The sequence below is a fragment of the Urocampus carinirostris genome, chromosome 8 (genome assembly GCF_059441175.1).
Source record: "Urocampus carinirostris isolate Australia breed hairy pipefish chromosome 8, RoL_Ucar_1.0, whole genome shotgun sequence".
Classification (NCBI taxonomy): domain Eukaryota; kingdom Metazoa; phylum Chordata; class Actinopteri; order Syngnathiformes; family Syngnathidae; genus Urocampus; species Urocampus carinirostris.
Genome location: NC_142356.1, coordinates 27,734,490 through 27,754,132, shown reverse-complemented (window position 1 = coordinate 27,754,132; position 19,643 = coordinate 27,734,490). Strand labels below are relative to the sequence as shown.

At 40.8% G+C, this 19,643-nt stretch overlaps 1 protein-coding gene across 1 annotated transcript in view; it reads left to right on the top strand.

Moving 5' to 3' along the window:
* cacna1ib (calcium voltage-gated channel subunit alpha1 Ib) overlaps nt 1-19,643 on the top strand; it is a 142,158-nt gene that overhangs the window by 52,072 nt on the left and 70,443 nt on the right. The window contains exons 10-11 of the mRNA XM_088342921.1: nt 15,868-16,019; nt 17,477-17,662. Of these exons, the coding sequence (XP_088199047.1) occupies nt 15,868-16,019; nt 17,477-17,662 (338 nt within the window). The remainder of the gene's footprint in view (nt 1-15,867; nt 16,020-17,476; nt 17,663-19,643) is intronic.

Genomic DNA, 19,643 nt, shown 5'->3' with positions numbered 1-19,643 from the left:
GGGAATGTAATGGCGAACATATAACCAAATCCACTTCGTCTTGCATTTGTTGGGAATGTAATACAACATAAAGCATTCCGTCTTTGTTTTTGTTGTGAACGTAATCGAACGGTAATGCACACCATATATAAATCACTTTTGAGAAGTGTTATGCACTCTACCGTAAAGCTTATTATGCAGAAATAAGCTTTACGGTAGAGTGCATAACAGTTTCAATACGAGCGATTTGAATTAAAAAAGGCAAAATAAACATGTTACCTGCTCAAAAGTGATTTGTATACGGCGTACATTACCGTTCGATTACATTCACAACAAATACAAAGACGGAATGGTTTAAGTTGTATTACATTCCCAACAAATGCAAGACGAAGTGGTTTTGGTTATATGTTCGCCATTAAATTCCCTAAAAGTGACATAAAAGTGAGATAAAACAAGGTACAAGTGGATGTAGTAGGGCATGCAAAGCTCGGCAAGGATGCATTTCTCGGCATAACGCCGGGTTGGCAGCTTTTATACCCGTGGTCCACACGAGAAAATGACGCGGAAATGACGCGATGAACAGCGGGTTGGCCAATTTTGCGCATTTTCCATCGCGGCCAACCACGGGCAAAAAAACCCCGCAAAATTTTACCCGCGATACAGACGCAAACAGCTGTGTGACCGGGCCCTAAGATTGTATAGGTCGGTAGCTACCGTTAATAATGCTAACCTCAGTTTCTCTAAATATCGCTTTTTGTGCTTTGCGACAAGGTGAGCTGCCTCATCCGACAGCTGCACATTTTTTTTGGAATAGTCATTGCCAGTGGTGTTGAATAGTATAGCTTTTGTGTGTCGTGTTTTACTGTTTACTGCCCTAACCCACTGTTTACTGTGGTTTATGAACGTCTGTTATGGTGTCTGCACATGATAAGATCAATACCACCTGGTCTGCAAAGTTGTGATGTACGACTGGCTTATCTTAGCTTATTGTATGCTTGTCGTCATGAGGAGAGACATCTAGTGGAATGTTAGGTCTCAAAAACACAGTTAAGCAGAGGTGTTAGTTCTTAAAGTTGAACTCCTGCTTAAGGCCTTTGGCTTGCAGATTGAAATGAAGTCCATTGTTGTGTTGCGGCGCGGCATTCCATGTCCAAACGTTCCTGGTTGGGATTTAGAGTTAACCTGGCTTGGGTTTCAAATTTTGCATCTTACTGGGATCAATTTGGAGCTTGGGTGTTGAAGTTTTGTTGGAGCATTTTTGGCACTCCGCAAGTGGGGGAACGTTAGAAAAAAACAGTTTTCGGAAAAATGATCCAAAGAGTCAAGACTCTTTTAACTAGTGGTTTGTAGTACAATGTATTCTGACTTCTGGACAGATCTATTTTAGAAAGGGGATGCAGAGGGTTTTCCGTGCATTCTTTTGATTGCACCTGAAGGTGGAAACCCCCGTTTCTGTGGCATCGCCCTCCTGGTGGAACGAGTATGGAGTTCTTGAGTTGTGGGGAGGTGCACATCTAAGGTGAAACTGTCAAAATGGGCATCGGTTTACAAGTGACAAAAATGTTTTTATTACAGAATATTCAAAACAAGTTTTTTTTTTAACTTGTTTTTTGGATTATGAATGAGATGACTACATTTTTTTTTACTTCATGATACTATGACAGTGTAGGAATGGACGACTTGAAAGTTAGTTCAGGACTATAAGCAGCTATCGTTTGGTTACACTTTCAACACTATATTTAAAAAAAATGGTGCGGCTTTTTCTTTTTCTGCATCAAAACAGAAGAAAATAAATTAGTCCATTTTTTGCCAATGTTACTCATAGAATATATAACAGGAGCAAATTGGGAGGTACCTTAATTAAATATTTACAACTTACGATATTTCAACTTTGTCAACCATAAATATAACAAATTCCTAAATTTATTTGTCTGAGTTGAACCTTAGTGGAAATATATATCAATAAAGCCATTCTCCTCTTTCAGGATCATCAGCATTAATAGCCGTTTGATGGAGTTTCCTTTTTCTTCTCAAGGAATAATAACAAGCGAATGCAATTTGGTCCGGTACCACAATAACCACAAATGACAAATGAAACAAAAGACTACTCCCACGTCTGTGTTACAATCTGGCACTATTTTCGGTATGGTTCCCCTGGCGCTGTCATCTTGAAATATAGGGTTCACATTTCAGCCTTTTGTTATGCGGTAGTAAATATGTGCTCGTCTTTTTAATTGCCATCTTGAATAGTCATGTAATCCGAAAACACGTTACGTAGACCACTCAAAGCAGGACTGAAAACAATAAACTGAAAATGTCCTTACTTCATTGTTATGGCTGCTTAGATCTGCGAATTACAATCCGGGGCATCCTGTACAAAGACAAAATTTAGTTTGGTTCTTAAGTTCGAGCATTTGGCTTATGATCAGGCTCGCTCTGCTGACTAGTTTTTATTTTTTGTCTCCTTCTTTCAAGCAAACAACCAGTCTTTCATTTTGAACTTAAACACTATTTAATATTGGAAGTGGTTTAAAAGAAAGAAAATAAATCACACGAGTATGACTTGAGTTCTGTCCTCATGTAGTTCACCCGTAAATTGCTTGTGCCTGCAGCGGCAACGTGACTTTTGGCACCTTTATTTTTCTTTTTGCCTCCCTTTTCCCGTCACCCGCTTTGTCTTTCGATCGACATCTCCCGCGCTCGATACACGCCGGCACCCCCTCGCTCCCTTCTCTCATCTCGAAGGCGACTAAAAATAGTCCCACGACGACTGAGCGCCACTAGCTTTAATGGGGAAGACATTGAGTAGGCTGCAAACCGGCTTCCAAACTTGCTGTTGGTGCCTTTGAAGTGGAGAGGCGCTGGCTCAATTTGAATCGGCACCTGTGTCGCTGTGGCGGCCCAACCCCATCACAGTGCTCGGCTCTCTCACGCAAGGGTCTTTTTGGTTGAAATAGGCGAGTATGCTTTTGAACATTTGATTGACTCATATTATGATCTACTTCGATTCCATTGTTGCAATTTCAATATGAGTCACTTCAATTATGATACAAGGATTCAAACTCGGGATTTGCTCCTGGTGCAATGGGATTCAGTTGAATGCTGAATTAAAAATCTTTTACCACTTGACTCACACAATTTTTTATTCACTCCCCTTTGGAAAACGATTAACTAAAATTGCAATATTATTCAACCAAAGGTGTAGGTTTGGTCTTTGCATTGTTGCGAAAACAACGCATTATTTTAATTCATCACATGATATTAATCCAGCTCTGTGGCCTTGGGGGTAGGGTGCCCGCCCCGAGACTGGGTTCAAGCCTCAGCCGAGTCATACCTAAGACTTACAACATTTGTACTCATTGCCTCCCTGCAAGGCGCTGGCATTAAGGGTTGGATTTGGGGGGTTTGGTCACCTAATGACTCCCAACAGATCAGTTGGGTTGGGCAAGGGAGCTGGGAATCCCCTCCTCGGTATCAATCTCCCAGAAAGAGTCAGAAATGTGAATTTGTTCTTGACTCTAGCCACCTCCCACTAGGGGGAAAAACCCTCCTAAAACACTGCAACACCGTCTTCAGGTCTGGAGACAAGGCTCTTTACAGCGTGGCCAGGGCTGACCTGAAGAGAGGCATTGAGGGCGCAAAGGCAGCCATCATGAGGAGGATCGAGCACCTCTTCGCTGGAAATGACTCGAGGAGGATGTGGCAGGGTCTACAACACATCACAAACTTCAGAGGCAACAACCTGGCAACTGTTGGGGCTGATGCTTCACTAGCTGCGGATTTTAATCAGTTATTTACTCGCTTTGAAGCTGGAAGGCCACAAACAGTCACATCACACCCACAAACAACCAGCAGTAACACACTGACATTTCAGGAGCATGAAGTAAGGCGTGTGCTGAAAACTGAAGTCAGCAGTGGAAAGCCTCAAGGACTACATGCCTGTCGCTCTTACGCCTGTGGTCATGAAGTGCTTCGAGAGGTTGGTGTCCCAGCATATCATGGACACCTTGCCACCCACACTGGACCTCCACCAGTTTGCCTAGAGGGCAAACCGCTCCACTGACGACGCCATGAACACAGCACTGCACAACACGCTGAGACACCTGGACCACCGGGGGAGATACGTCAGAATGCTCTTTCTGGACTTCAGCTCAGCCTTCAACACCATCATCCCGGAGATCCTGGTGGAGAAACTCTCACACCTAGGACTCTCTTCCCCCATCTGCCACTGGATAATGGACTTCCTTTCAAATCGCATACAGACCGTGAAACTTTGGAACCACCTCTTTCCCACCCGGAAACTGAGCACTGGCTCCCCCCAAGGTTGTGTACTGAGCCCCCTGCCTTTCACACTCTACACCTCCGACTGCTCACGACCCACCTCACGAACGCAATTGTTAAGTACGCCGACGATACCACCTTGATCGGTCTCATCTCTGAAGGGGACGAGGCGGCGTACAGGGATGAGGTGGAGTCACTGACAACGTGGTGTTCGAAAAACCACCTCATACTGAACACCACAAAAACAAAAGAACTCATACTGGACTTCAGGAGGAAAGGCAGGAACCCAGCACCACTCATTTTAAAGGGAGACAGTGTAGAGTCCACTCTTTCAAATTCCTGGGTGTGCACATCTCCGATAACCTCTCCTGTTCTGCAAACACCAGAGCGGTGGTAGGGAAGGCCCAGCAGCGATTCCATTTCCCTAGAGTGCTCAGGAAAAATCATGTGAAACAGCAACTGCTGGTGTCCTTTTACAAAGCCACTTTGGAGAGCTTTCTAACATACTGCATTACAGTGTGGCATGTTGGGTGCATGGCAGCAGACAGGAAAACGCTTCAGAGGGTCATCAACACAGCCCAGAAAATCGTTGTTTGCTCTCTACCCAGTCTGGAAGACATTGCCTGCTCTCGCTACCTCAGCAGAGCAGAAGACATCATCAAAGAATTCTCCCCGGCCGCAACCTCTTTGACCTGCTGCCTTCCGGCAAGCGCTACAGGTCACACAAAACAAAAACAAACAGACTCAGAGACAGTTTCTTCCCCAGAGCCATTAACACCTTTAACACACACCGCACAACCAACTGAAACTCTTGCAAACACACTACCTCATACAGATATGAAATTATATTCATGCCTATGCTCACTTTGCACAATGTTGACTATTTTTTGCACAATGTTGACGATTTTTTGCACTTAACGCATATTGCTCTAATACAATCCCAAAATTGTATGTAACATCCTACATGCCATATTTCTTGTGTAGATATTGTGTAATTTATAACCTTATCTTCTTTGTTCCTTTATATTGTGTAAATTATAACCTTATCTTCTTTGTCCCTTTATTTTCTTTGTTTTTTTATCCTCACTGTTAAATGTGAAACTGGAGTGCCACGCCCAATTTTGTTGTCAAAATATGTTCAACCCATTTTGTAACAATGACAATAAAGGTCTATTCTATTCTATTCTATCCTATTCTAAATTTGGCGAGTGTGGCTGTGGTTTATGCTATGCTAGCCATAATATCTCATTCTGAACACTGTTTTGATATAACAGCTCCAATGTATTTAAACTTGGTGACAGGTTCAAGCTCTTGATGATTGATGATAATGTTTATAGTCATACTCTGGGGTCATTACTTTACCTTTTTTGTGCTGCTTTCCATCTGGGTTGATGGTTTGTTCAGGCCATTGACCAGATCTCTGAGTTTCTGTTCTTCTACTGCATTCTGGAAATATCATCAGCAAAACGGAGGTTGGTGATGTTATCTCTCCCGATTCTGACTGTAGTTTCATGTTGGTCGGAGGCTCCCGCCATTACCCTCTCCAGGAATATGTTGAATAAAGTTAGAGAGAGAATGCAGCCTTGTTTCATACTGACTGTGGTTTAAAACCACACTCGAATGGTACCGCTGATCATTTCCCTTACTGTGGGCCTTGGCGGATGTTCAATGGTCTGAACTAGTTTCTGGCCCATGCTGTACTTCCGCATGGTGGCCCACTCGGCGGCCCACAAGGCGGTTTGGCATACTCAAATGTGTTCTCGAAATCCACAAAAGTGTGGTCTCTCTGCTTTTGTTATTCCTGGTGCCTTATTCAATTTCTATGCAATATAACTTAACCATATTACAACCTGATTCACTCCTACTGCCAAATTATTTCACTCCAACTGTCAAAAAATACATCCAATGCAAATCTAATCAATTAAAAAATAAATAAGCGTATATTATTTTCTAATATTATGATGAATTACCAAAAATAAAAATCTAAGAACAATGCCATTGATAATTTCAACAAAGGTATTCAAACATGAAATGAAATGAAAGGAAATGAAATGAAATGATCTGCATTTATATAGCGCTTTTCAAGTCAATGACTTCCCAAAGCGCGTTACAATGTGCTCCACATTTCCCAATAGCGGCCTTGCAGCCATGTAAGGCGCTAACCTGCTTATTGGGGGTATTAGGGGTTCAGTGTCTTACCCAAGGACACTTCGACAAGTAACATCGACGAGCCGGGATTCGAACTGGGATCCCTTTGATCCTAAGACGAGCGCTCTACCTCCTGAGCTACCGCCACCCCATAAGACCTAATTGAATACCATAAAATTCCCTCGGTTATGATGTAAGTAGACTTAGACCAATGAGCTACTCAATTTATGATCTGATTCATTCTCCCTCTCCAATTATTTTTGATAAAATATTCACTAAACACTGGTCCCTGAGGATTCACATAAATCCCTAGAATTAGAATCTGATTCACTTCTCATCATTATGATGCTCTCCCATGAAATTATTGATGCCAGCTACGATATGTATCTACAACTAAATTCCCCTAAAATGCACATAAATTTCATCCAATCAAAATGCATTGAAATATTAAATGCTTTGCTTAGATCACAATATGATTCACAGCATTGTGAAGGCATATGATTCACTCAAAAATTAATTTGCTAATAGCCACCCGTCTGGTCTGCCAGTGATTCATAGAGCAAAGAAGAATGACGCATGCTCAAGAGGGTTCTCCATTCTTCTGAAATAAGATCTGTAACCTAAGTGAAAGTGTTTAAATCTAGATTTAAGATTTTTTTATGTTCTGTGCTTTATAAATTATGTTCTTCTCATACTACTTTTTGATTGTCTTTTCCGATGGCTGAGTAAGGAGGAGTATGAGTCTGGATGTGCCATGGCGCATGCATTTTGAACCATCGGACCAGCACCTGCACCTGTTGCATTTAGAACCTGCTGCAACGGTTGAGATTTTGAGAAGTTGTCGTGGGCCTTTCCCTTGATTTTTCTTATTATATATGTTTGTTGTTGACCGTATCTTTGTCAGTTGATTCCCTTGCAACATTCTTTGCAGCCTGGTCTTTCCGGAAAAGGGATTTCCGATGTGCAACCCCTTCGGTGTGTGTTCATTTTCCTCATGCTGAGGTTTTTCTTAAGTTTTTCCATTCCCTCTTGTAAGATTCAGATCATGGGATGTTGGTCACTGCACCCCTCTGAGACTTTTTGTGATTAAGGCCTATACAAATAAAAGTGACTTAACTTGATAATAATACCTATTTTTTTCTTTTTAATCCGTGATTCACAAAAAAACAGTTAAATAAGAAATATCCTCCTTCCTACATCCCTGGGTTAAAATATGCAACATGTCTTTTCTGGATCGATATTAAAAACCGCAGTGACATTCTGGAAGAGGGGAGGGTAAATGTCAGGCTTATGTGTACCAAACGCCCCCGTGATACCTCACGTTTAGTAGTAAAAAAACTGGGCTTGGTTGCCTGTCGCAACTGTCGTGTCCTGGAAGTCTCGTTTGCCGTAAGTGCAGATTCAGTAATGCGGTGTGATGAGCGTGTCACAGCAGATGACAGAGGGATGGAGAGCCCGTTCGATGCAAAAAGACGGGATTCAGGGGAATGCTGACAGAAATGCTGATCCTAGAAGCGATTTGGTCGATATGTGTCAACTTACTACACTGGATTCAAATTACAGTGTCAAGTAGGGTTTGGGTTATTAAGCAAGGGATTGGGTTTTGAAGTGTAGTTAAAAAAATAAGGTTAACATGATATAATTAGTTGTAAGGGCTCACAAAATAAGAATTTCAGATCATGGTCAGTGTCTGAACTTTTTTAATGTAAGGAATGGTTAGGGCACTTGGGTTAGAATCTGGTCCTTAAGGGCCAGAGCTCTGCATATTCTCGAACAGACATCTCGTTTTTTTTTAAGCTGAGTGATAGTTTATTGTTACTGATTAGCGCAAAGGGCTACCAGTTTATAGAAAGAAACAATTCATCATGTTATTTCCATTACTTCATTATCAAGTCGTAACTATTAGACATAGGGTTAAAATAGGCTCAGTAACCACCTGAACACGTTCCTTGTACAAGAGCAGTGATCCATTTACACATAGGTGTCAATCATAGGCTAATTTAAAAAAAGGAATAATTTATTTAAATACACTGATCATGTGAATGATTCTTCATGCCAGATAAAAATCAAATTTTCTTAGAAAATCTCAAAACGACTCTTCACTGATGAGCTACTTTCAGAAGCGGTCTGCGGGCTACTCAGGTGTTCTCAGGGGGCTACCTGGTGAACACAGGGACCTTGTTAATTAGGCTCAATCAAATCAACCTAATTGTTGATAAGATATCGGTAGAGCTTGCAAATGAATCAAGTGTGATTCCATAGGGGAACCTATAGGAGAATGGGACAACATGCAAAGCTGTGAGCCCTTTTGGGATTCAGTTTGACGTGTCTGGGTAAGGGTTTTAAATTTGCTTTTGGAATGGATTTCACCTTTTTTGGCTAACCTTAGGATCTAATGCAAAACTCAGGTTTCTGGATTTTAAGCCTGGATTATGGTCTTAGATTTGGGTTTGTCACCTAAATTGATTTCTTGAAATGTTTCAAAATAGGGTTGAGCTTTAGGTTTTGAATCAAGGATAAGGTTTCAGACAAGGGTTATAATTTATTTTCAAAATGTGAAGATTGTGTTGGGGTTTTTAGACTGGGTTTGGGTTAAAAGCATGGGTATGATATAAGATCAAGGTTTCTGTCACGACCGGAACAGGCACTGGAACCAAATGCTTCACAAATTGTTTATTGGGGAGTCGAGGAAGTCAGGCGAAAGGAAGAAAAACAACAGTGATCCGATGCCCGCTGGGCAGGAGGAGTTTGAAGCCCTCGTGAACAAAGCATGGTCAGAGATTGGACGAAAGTCGGGCAGCCGGGACGGGAGACCGGAGCGTGGTCAGAGATCGGACGCAAGTGATCCATTTACACATAGGTGTCAATCATAGGCTAATTTAAAAAAATGAATAATTTCGGGATAAGTCAGGTAACCGGAGATGATCGGGAAGCCAATGAGACGAGCAGGAAAACAGGAACAGGGTGGGACAGACGGGAGCCGGAGTCAAAAAGTGCTTGCCTAGCATGTGCGGGAGTTCGCTGACGGACTGAAAAGGAGTAAATGAGAATGACATGTATAAATAGGAGGAGAACTAATTACGAAACGAGTGGCAGCTGGGACTAAATGAGTGAGCTCAAGTGAGAGCAATGGGCAAATTCAAAAACATTTTTTTCCTTGATTTAGTCATTTTTTTGTCAGATTTTTGTGTCAAAATAATGTTCGTGCAGCTAACCAAAGTATTGTTTCCAAGTCAAAAAACGTTTTTGAATTATTTATATAAAAAGTGATAAGAGCTGTACATTTGGATTCCCATTCAGGGGTTTGAAATTGGAGTAGTAGTTCAGAATTAGTGTTTCTAGCCTGCGTTTGATAAAATATTTAAAACTGTAAATACAAAATGTAGTTTGGGTTAGATATCAAGACTAGGGGTTTTGATTAAGATTAAAAGTAAACATAATAATCTCAAACTTGTACTCAGGTTTCTACGAAAGGTTTGGAATGGAAATGGTTGCAATTCAGGCAGAATTGTGTATTTACTGAAGGTGTAAAACCAGGGGAAGAACTTTAAACTGAGGTTTGCATTTCCAAATATCTTAAGTCATAAGAAGGTTTAAAATCAGGGTAATAGTTTGCATCTGGGTTTCAAATTAATATTCGGGGTCGAGGTCTATGTTTAAAAGTATAACTCTGGATTGGGGTTTCCAATGCGGGTGTAAAACTTGCCGAAATTAAAAGTAAACTAAATGAGGCAGCATGTGGCTTGCAGTCAACCGTTTTCCATTTCTTATTTTATTTTATCATATGGTCACCGTAAGGTAATTAAAAATTGTACTTTCAATTACTACCAGATTTGTATTTCTTATGGCATCCTCAGTCCTGCTTTACCCTACCTGCCTTTTCCGTGGACAACCTCTGCTTGTTATAGCTTAGCTGCAGTGGCGTCTTTAGATCTGATAGCAGGTCTACCCCTAATGAGACAGTATCATCATTTGGTCGGTAGCCAAACTCATGGGCAAGTGGTGTTAGCCCGCCGCTTAGCACTGTCACAACACATGGACATAAAATCATGTATATGCAAGGACGCCATGTATCGATTTAGCGGTGCTTGCGTTGAATTGTCAGAAATGTCACTTGTGGCGGTGCAGGAATCGTGTCTGTTTGTGTGCGTGTGTTTTGTGGAAAATCAGAGTGGTTACTGCTCTACAAATATCAGCAAACACACATTGACGGCATCACCAGGAAGAAGACCGAGACAAAAATAAGCGTTGGTGGATATTTGCTGTCAGATTAAGGGGAAATACTTATTTTTCCTTTCAAATATTTGAAACATCATTTATTGTTCAGCAAATCATATAATGGAATAAATGGAAAAGTCTTGTGATTTAAACTAGGGCTTCGAATTAGGGTTTCAAGTTTGACTGGGTTCAGGTTGAGGCAGAGGTGACCAAACATTTGCCTCTGAGGGCCACACACACAAAAAGAAAGCAAATAAGACCATGTTGTTTTTTTATTGTTTTAACTGTAGTTTACAAAGCCCACCTAGATACATGATCTTTATCTTGTCTGTTTTCCTGTCTTATCGCGTGTCACTGCTTGTGTTGTTTACATAGAATCGGCACACACACATGAATTAAACAACCGCCTAGCCCTTTTCCATGGGCCTTGTTTTATCTAGAAAAACAAAGACAGCAGACACTCAAACTTGATTTACGAATGTGGGAAGGTGGGATCGCGCAAATATACTATCCAATTTCCTGTTCTAGCATTTTTTTGAGAAAGTTTGAAGTGAATTAACATGATCTTAACACTCTCACAGTCTGGCAGTCAGGTTTAATGTTCTCCCAATCACCCTCTTGCTTTACCCTGCCTTATTTGGTCACTTCCTCCTTGGATCTAATTTCCACATCCACTTACCTGGTGTCACTTGCCCTGATCGTTCCCTAATCACCTCTCGTGCTCACTATTTAAGCTCTGGTCCATGACTGCTGCATCTGGTGATCTTCAGACCTTTGCCCCTGTTTCTGACTCTGTTAACCAAACCCTGTCCAAATTAAAGATCCATTCCCGCGCTAATCTGTGTGTCGGAACTGTACTTCCACGCCACTCCAAGCATGTCCCTTACAAACACGTCGTATGGTCTTCCCCTTAAAAAGGAATTTAACAAGCGGTATTCTAAGTATTTGACAAGCACATTTTGCATACTTCTGTGATTGAGCAATAAAAGAAATGAGAAGACCTGACCCATCTGGTTGACGTCTGCCTGTAGTTGAACTATCACACACCCTGCATTGATTGTAACATCAGAGTCTTGTGATGGCATGAAAAGGACAGGACGAATAAATGAATACATTAAAAATATTAAATACTGTTTATAATGACTGTATGCGCCATGCACCCTGCACTTTTTATGACACCACGAGAATGCCAATAAAGAATGGAATTTTCTTTAAACAGTTGTTTTATGATCAGAAGTAGTGATGGCAAAATGAAGCCCTATAAAGCGGTGAAGGCCTCAAGGTAAATGCACACACAGAGACTTCAAGAAGATTAATTACCTCCACTACAACAACATGTGGACAGAATAATGTATAACATGCTTGTGTAAAATATGCTCTCAATACAAAGCATATATATTTGAAGAGTCTATCATGAATTGCTGTGTGTTACTCTGTGCATATGCAACACGTGGAAAAAGAAAGTAAAATAACGTGCTTATTCATTTTTTCTAAAAAACATTTTTTGCAAATGTTTTGGACCACGCATTTTTTTTTTCATAGAATATTACTATATAACTCACATGGTACAGCAGGGGTGCATAGATGTGTAATACAGAGGTACCTCTGTTCTCGACCATAGTCTGTTCCAGAACCCTGTTCGAAAATCGATTTGTTCGATCACCGAAATCATTTTTCCCATTAAAAATAATGTAAATCATTTTAATTCGTTTCAACACCCTGAATGTTTACCTTGAATGTTTAACGTAAACATAAAGCTAACCCAGGCTAATCGTACGTTCGCGTTTATCGTAATCTTCCGTACGAAAGATTCCCCTAACATGAACGTGTAAAAATAAAAAAATCAGGTCGTTTACAAGTCATTTAACCCTGGGTCTCCACAACAAGTGAGGAGCGGTTCATTGGAAAGGGGGAACACCCTCAATGTTGGGCTCCGTTCCAACACCCTGAATGTTTAACGTAAACTTAAAACTAACCCAAGCTAATCGTACATTCGCGTTATCGTAATCTTATGAATAGGATTTCTTACCTTTGTGGTGGTCAGCAGAAGGCGCTCGCACACCTCCTTCATATTTGGCTATTATTTCTTTCTTAAATGCAATAGTTGTACGCACTACTTTTCTTTTTTTACCTGTAGCAACTTTACTGCTTGCACTGACTTTCTTCGGAGGCATAATAAGGGGCTAAAACACCCGTACGCCGTTCAGCATCGCACCCTAGCGTACGCACTCACGCTTTACCGGTGTTCGAACTCCGATTTTTTTGACCGAACAGCGAAGCAAGAATTTCTCGAAATTTTTGGTCGGACACCGATTTGTTCGAACTGAGAGGCGTTCGAAAACCGAGGTTCCACTGTAGAAAGTTTGTTAATAATTGGAAGTCCGTATTTCTGTTATTCCCAGTACTAAACTGGACTTTCAACCCTGAAAGTGTTTTTGGTACATTTATTTCGGACCGCACTTAACCCTTTAGAATGATTTCCTGAATCTGTCATGTGGTACACTCGCTTTGCGGGCCTTCAAACATCCGCACTTACGTCATAAATACAGACATCAACTCACAGTTCATGAACCACTCATCTAATTCATGGGGCCATTGACTGTCATGTTCAGCGATTGCAGCAGGCTTCAGAATTTTTTGAGCTGGTCACAAATATCCCCAATACCTTAATTCGAAAATCATCAAATAATTTTTAGGGTTTGTGGTTATTATTGTTGGCTTCAATTCGAGAGGTTTTACATTGGAATATTTTGACTTTGGAGACACATTTCAGGTATGCACTTACTATGTTAAGTTTTGAGTAAGTTTTCAGATTTGAATCTGGAAGTTAAGTCAGGTTTAGAATCAATTTAGGATTTTAGATTTATGTTTTGATGTCCATGCTTTGTAGAAAGGCTCTCAGGTAAAATTGAAGCCCGAAGTTAATTTGAAAGAAAAAGTGTGTTATTTGACAACTTGATGGCGCTGAACAAGTGCTAAAATGCATTAGGGAAGATGCAAACTATGGAGACTCAAAGTGACCTAACAGCACCATTGTTCTTCTCATTGTTTTGGCCAGCCTTTTGCAGGGTTGTTGGTTTTTAGGTACTGGTAGCAACAAGATGGTGGACAATGATACCAGCTTCCTCTTAATGAGGCTTAGGGGCCGGTCACACAGCCGTTTGCGGCTGAATCACGGCTAAAATTTTGCGTTTTTTTTTTGCCTGTGGTTGCCCGGGATGGAAAATGCGCAAAATTGGCTAACCCGCTGTTCATCGGTGGTATGCCCGCAAAACAGACGCCGGCGACTGTTCCGCTTCCTCATCGCGTCATTTCTGCGTCATTTTCTCGTGTGGACCACGGGTATTAAAGCTCCCGAGCCGGTGTTGTGCCCAAATCAGACTCCTACGCAACACCCACACCGCCCCACCCCCTCGCGTGACTTTTTCATCCACGTTAACAAACGCATTTTGTAGAATACGATCTCACTTTATTGTTTAAATAAACGCGTTATATAGACTAGGATCTCCCAATTGTTATAATTAGCTCGCTTTATAGTTTTAATAAGCGTTTTATATAGAATACGATCGCTTTCATTGGAAGTGCAGCAGAATGCGCGTTCACGCGAGGGGGGCAGGATTTTATATACGGTGTGCATTACTGTTCGACTACGTTCACAACAAAAACAAAGACGGAGTGGATTAAATTGTATTACATTTCCAACAAATGCAAGACGATGTGGTTTTAGTTATATGTACGCCATTACATTCCCTAAAAGTTAGATAAAACGAGGTAAAGGTGGTTGTATTAGCGAGGGGATGCAAATCTCGGCACCGGGCTGTTGAAATCATAACCGCAAGACATAGTCCCGTGAAGATCAAGAGTTCAAGCTATGGCATCATTTTTATTTTATTATCTTGAAAAGAAATGCCTAGAAATAAAAATGGATTAAGACGAGATCACTACGCTGACGGGGGGGAGGGGGGGGTTAAAGAGTGATTGTTCTATCTTCTTTATTCATTATCCATTATCGATCAGTTCATAATACGCTACAAAGCTTAGGAGCCGGGACTCTTACTCTCAACCAAAAGGCCAAGCTAAGGTCCCAGAATTAAAGCCTTGTTGCGAATGCACCGAAAGATTTATTCGAAATGAAGAGAAACTACGCTGACGGGGATCCATGTTCACCCCCTTGACGTCACGAGCACAAATGACGTGTGCTCGGCAAATCGCGCTGTATATACGCGGAGAAAGGCGTTTGATTGTCACACGCGTAACACGCTAATTTCACGTAATAACACCGCGATACAGGCGCAGAACATGCTATTACCATGCTCCACCCACGATTACCCGCTGAAATTTCCCGTCCTACCCATGTGTAACCACGCCCTGGCCGCGGCCAGAGCATGTCGTTCCGCGTCATTTCCGCGTCATTACTTCGTGTTGACCACGTGTGCGGCACGCGGTTTAACACGTGCTCAAACTTTTGAGCAGCTCAAAAGTTTTGAACGCGGCCAACCACGTGAATTTCCGACCTCGTGTTAAGCACCGCTGTATCTCGTCTGAATGGCGAGCTCATTGCGTCCAATAGCGTCCGCGTCAAAGTCAGAAATTTCTGGCCGTGATTCAGCCGTAAATGTCTGTGTGACCGGCCCCTTAGGTCTTTTAAAATAAAAACAAATTCTCAAATGAGTTTTTAAAAAATGCACGTATGCGTATATGATAGTTCGTGTTATCTTGCCTTTTAACTAAATATTGTCTTTTACCACTAAGGGGTACTAATTAGTACACACTGTTCTTTTAAGCTTGGGATGCTCAAAACATGAGTCACACCCAAGCATCAAAATTTATCTTATTATTATACAATCACACACACACTTCTCTCAAATCATCCGTCTTCTATGTCAAGAATGTTTCTCCTTAAATGACTTCTGCATCAGTTTCAGGTGCAGGTGACCTGAGTCTTGTCCATACCTTCTTAGCACGAGTTTAGTTTCCTTGATTTGTGCAATTCTCACTGCATATACCAGATATTTTTTATTAGAGTGTGGGGTTTTAAATGAGGTTCAAAGAAAGAGGCAGGGTAAGGGTCAGGTAGAGATTCTAGCACTTGTGTTGAAGCTGAGGTGGATTATTTCAATCATCAGGGTTTCAAGCCTGATTTTCTTTAACTGAAGGTTTCACGTTTTATCACTTCCTCCATTGTAAGGCCTCATAAAGCGTCAAATAAAAAAGTATGGAAATATATATGTTTTTCTTCAGCCAGAAGAATTGACCAATGTTTTGGAGATCTGCAACATCGTATTCACCAGCATGTTCTCCCTGGAAATGATCCTCAAACTCACCGCCTTTGGCTCTTTCAACTACTTAAGGAACCCCTACAATGTATTTGACGGCATCATTGTCATCATCAGGTAAGGTTTTGACTGTTTTCTAACGGAATGGACTTTTTTTTACAGATCGTCATTATTCAACTCACATTAATCAAGAGTTCACACAATAGGAACATTTTCGATTACATGATGGGGATGTTATCAGGGTTTTAAATCCGGGTGCTGATTTTAATTTCTATTGTTGTACGCAACAGAGAATATGGCTTTAAAATACTAAAATATATGATATAAATTGAAAATATATAGCCGATTAATATTGCAACCTGGGTAAAAAAATGTGTGTTAGAGTCCCGAAATGGGTTTGATCATAGAAGTTGTAGTGAGGATCGAGATTTTTAGTCAAGGTTTCAAACTATCATTATTGATTTAGACTTGGACATGTATCAAATAAAGATCGAAAGCAATTCAAAACTGTTCCAATGATGTGACACCTAAGTTTTAAATATAATCTTTCGGTTTCAGTGAAGTGGTTAGGGTTTCCGTTTTCAAATTAATGTTTGAAATAGAGGGAGTGCACCTAGCAATGTTAAACCATAGGCACTAAAAATCAAACCCTAATTTGAAACCATACCAGGACAAACCCTCAAGAGATGATGCATGAAACATCCTAACGTTTGAACGCTTCCTTCTGCTTGTTGTCGTTTTACCGCGTGTGCTCCACCAGCTTGAAACCTTGTCAACCATTTGAATGCCACAGCGTCAAAACACACCTTTTGGTCTTTTGTCAGGCTTCAGGTGCTTTTCATGTGTTTTCTGTTTGCCGCCGTTCATTTGATGGGCGCCCCCATCAAAGACATGAAAGCCCCCCGAAAGCTCTGCCAGATCAAATGAGGCCGTCACGCCGCGCTGCGCCGCGCAATTCAGTGCATCTGTATCACCGCCTTATCTCCGATTTGGTGCTCTCAGCTTCTCAATGTGCCCGCTAAAGCGTACATAGCTCCATTGTGTCTGCGCCATCAAGGGGGCGGGTTCTTTGATGGCCGACAGATAAACCGAGGAGAAGAGTATTGCAGACCTTTGAATGATGAGAGCTCCAAAAGCTTGCTTTCAAGTGTTTAGGTTATCCCCGATGTTTAAGGACATGGACTGGCCCTGGTCTTGGTTATGGTTGTCAGTTAGGTCTCCAAGTCAGTGTTGAATGAGGTTTGGTATCTATTCAGGCATTCCAATAGTTGGCATTCATTAAGATTCCCACTTTAAGTCAAAGTTTGAGTTCGAATTTGGCTGCTAGTAAATTAGAGTTTTTTTATGGTCATGGTTTTAAATTATTGTTAAATATACTATTTCAAGATTTAAATTTCCGTTACAAGACAATTAGGAGTTGTTACAACCATGCCTCCATGTTAGGTCTTTGAAATAAAAGGTTAAGTTCAATTCAATATATATATATTTTTTTTTTGTCAGGTCAAAGCTACATGGCCAGTATTAAGTAGGCAGATCTGAGAATTGTCTTTGTCTTTCCTCTGTGATTTTTCCAGTGTGTGCGAGCTGGTGGGTCAGTCTGACGGCGGCCTGTCAGTGCTGAGGACTTTCCGCCTTCTGCGGGTCCTCAAGCTGGTTAGGTTCATGCCGGCGCTCAGGAGACAGCTGGTGGTCCTTATGAAAACTATGGACAACGTGGCCACCTTCTGTATGCTACTCATGCTCTTCATCTTCATTTTCAGGTAGGGGCATTTATTCATTCAATCAATCAATCAGTCTATCTGTCAATCTATTAATTTTTTAAGGTTGAATTATAGAATGCTCCTAAGAAAAAAATAAAATCCAGTTATGTTATATACCATGTCTATAATTAGTAAGTGAATAACCATGAATAACCCACCAAATAATTTATTGAAACATTAAAGGGACCTTATGTATTATTTTGCGCCCGCTAGTTGTGAAGCATGCAATAATCTCAACAAATAACTATTGAATAATAAGCAAAAATATATGAACTGTCACATAAACGTGCATTTCTTTGGGGTAGGTCAAGACATTTGTATTTATTTTAAGTAACATGAGGCTCACCTAGAGGGAACAGATATAATTGTCTACAATCTTGCTGCTACAGGTACCCCCAAAACGCTTAAACCTTGCAAAAGGGTCGGCAAAATAATAAGTAGAAAAATGGGGAATTTTGACCACTCTGAGTCTCTGTAGTTTGTTTTATTTGTTTGTGCTTTATAGCAATAGTTTTTAAATGCACTACACAATACAGCTTTATTTAGTGGTCAAATATTACAGTGTCCCTTTAAGTCAGCCAGTGAATGAGTTCGAGTCATTGGCACTGAATACGTAAATCAGTCAGTGAATCAGTGAAAAAGTAATCATACCAAACGATACAAGTTTTAAAAATATAGTTATGCATTGCTAGTAAATGAGTGAATTACCCCCCCCCAAAAAAAAAAAAAATAATAAATAAATAAATACAATAATATATGTATATATATATATATATATATATATATATATATATATATATATATATATATATATATATATATATATATATATATATATATATGGCAGCACGGCGGCACAGTTCTGAGGTCATGGGAACCTCCTGCGTGGGTTCAAATCCAGCTCCAGGCTTCCTGTGCGGAGTTTGTATGTTCTCCTCGTGCTTGCGTGGGTTTCCTCCGGGCACTCCGGTTTTTTCCCACATTCCAAAAACATGCATTCCAGGTGAGTTGTCTGTCCCCTTGTGCCCTGCGATTGGCTGGCAACCAGTTCAGGGTGTCCCCTGCCCACTGCCCGATGATTGCTAGATTGCACCAGCACCCCCGCGACCCTACTGAGGATAAGCGGTGCAGCTAATGAGATGAGATATACATATATGTATATGTACATATATATATATATATATATATATATATATATATATATATATATATATATATATATATATATATATACATATATGCGGGCAGCAGCACGGCGGCGCAGTGGTTAGCGCTTGTGCGGCACAGTTCATGTCATGGGAACCTCCTGCGTGGGTTCAAATCCAGCTCCAGACTTCCTGTGCGGAGTTTGTATGTTCTCCCTGTGCCTGCGTGGGTTTCCTCCGGGCACTCCGGTTTCCTCCCACGTCCCAAAAACATGCATTTCAGGTGAATTGGCCGGTCCAAATTGTCCCTAGGTGTGAATGAGCGAATGAGTTGTCTGTACCTGTGTGCCCTGCGATTGGCTGGCAACCAGTTCAGGGTGTCCCCTGCCCACTGCCCGGAGATGGCTGGGATGGGCTCCAGCCCCCCCGCGACCCTAATGAGGATAAGCGGTACGGCTAATGAGATGAGATGAGATATATATATATATATATATATATATATATATATATATATATATATATATATATATATATATATATATATATATATATATATATATATTTATTTATTTATTTATTTATTTCACCTAAAGTCTGTTCATATAAGCAGAGTACAATAAATAAACGTAAATGAAAGAGACAAAACAGCTAAGCTAGCCTCCGTGTTTAGGGTAGTGGTCAAAACCCTTTGCCCTTCTGGGTATGATACCTGTCAACACAAGTGCTCCTAGTTTTATTCAACTGAAAATGAACCTGCGCCACCCCAAGAATAAAACAGAAATAACACTCACTGACTAGAATAATCTTACTCCATCACAAGTACTTATTCTCATATG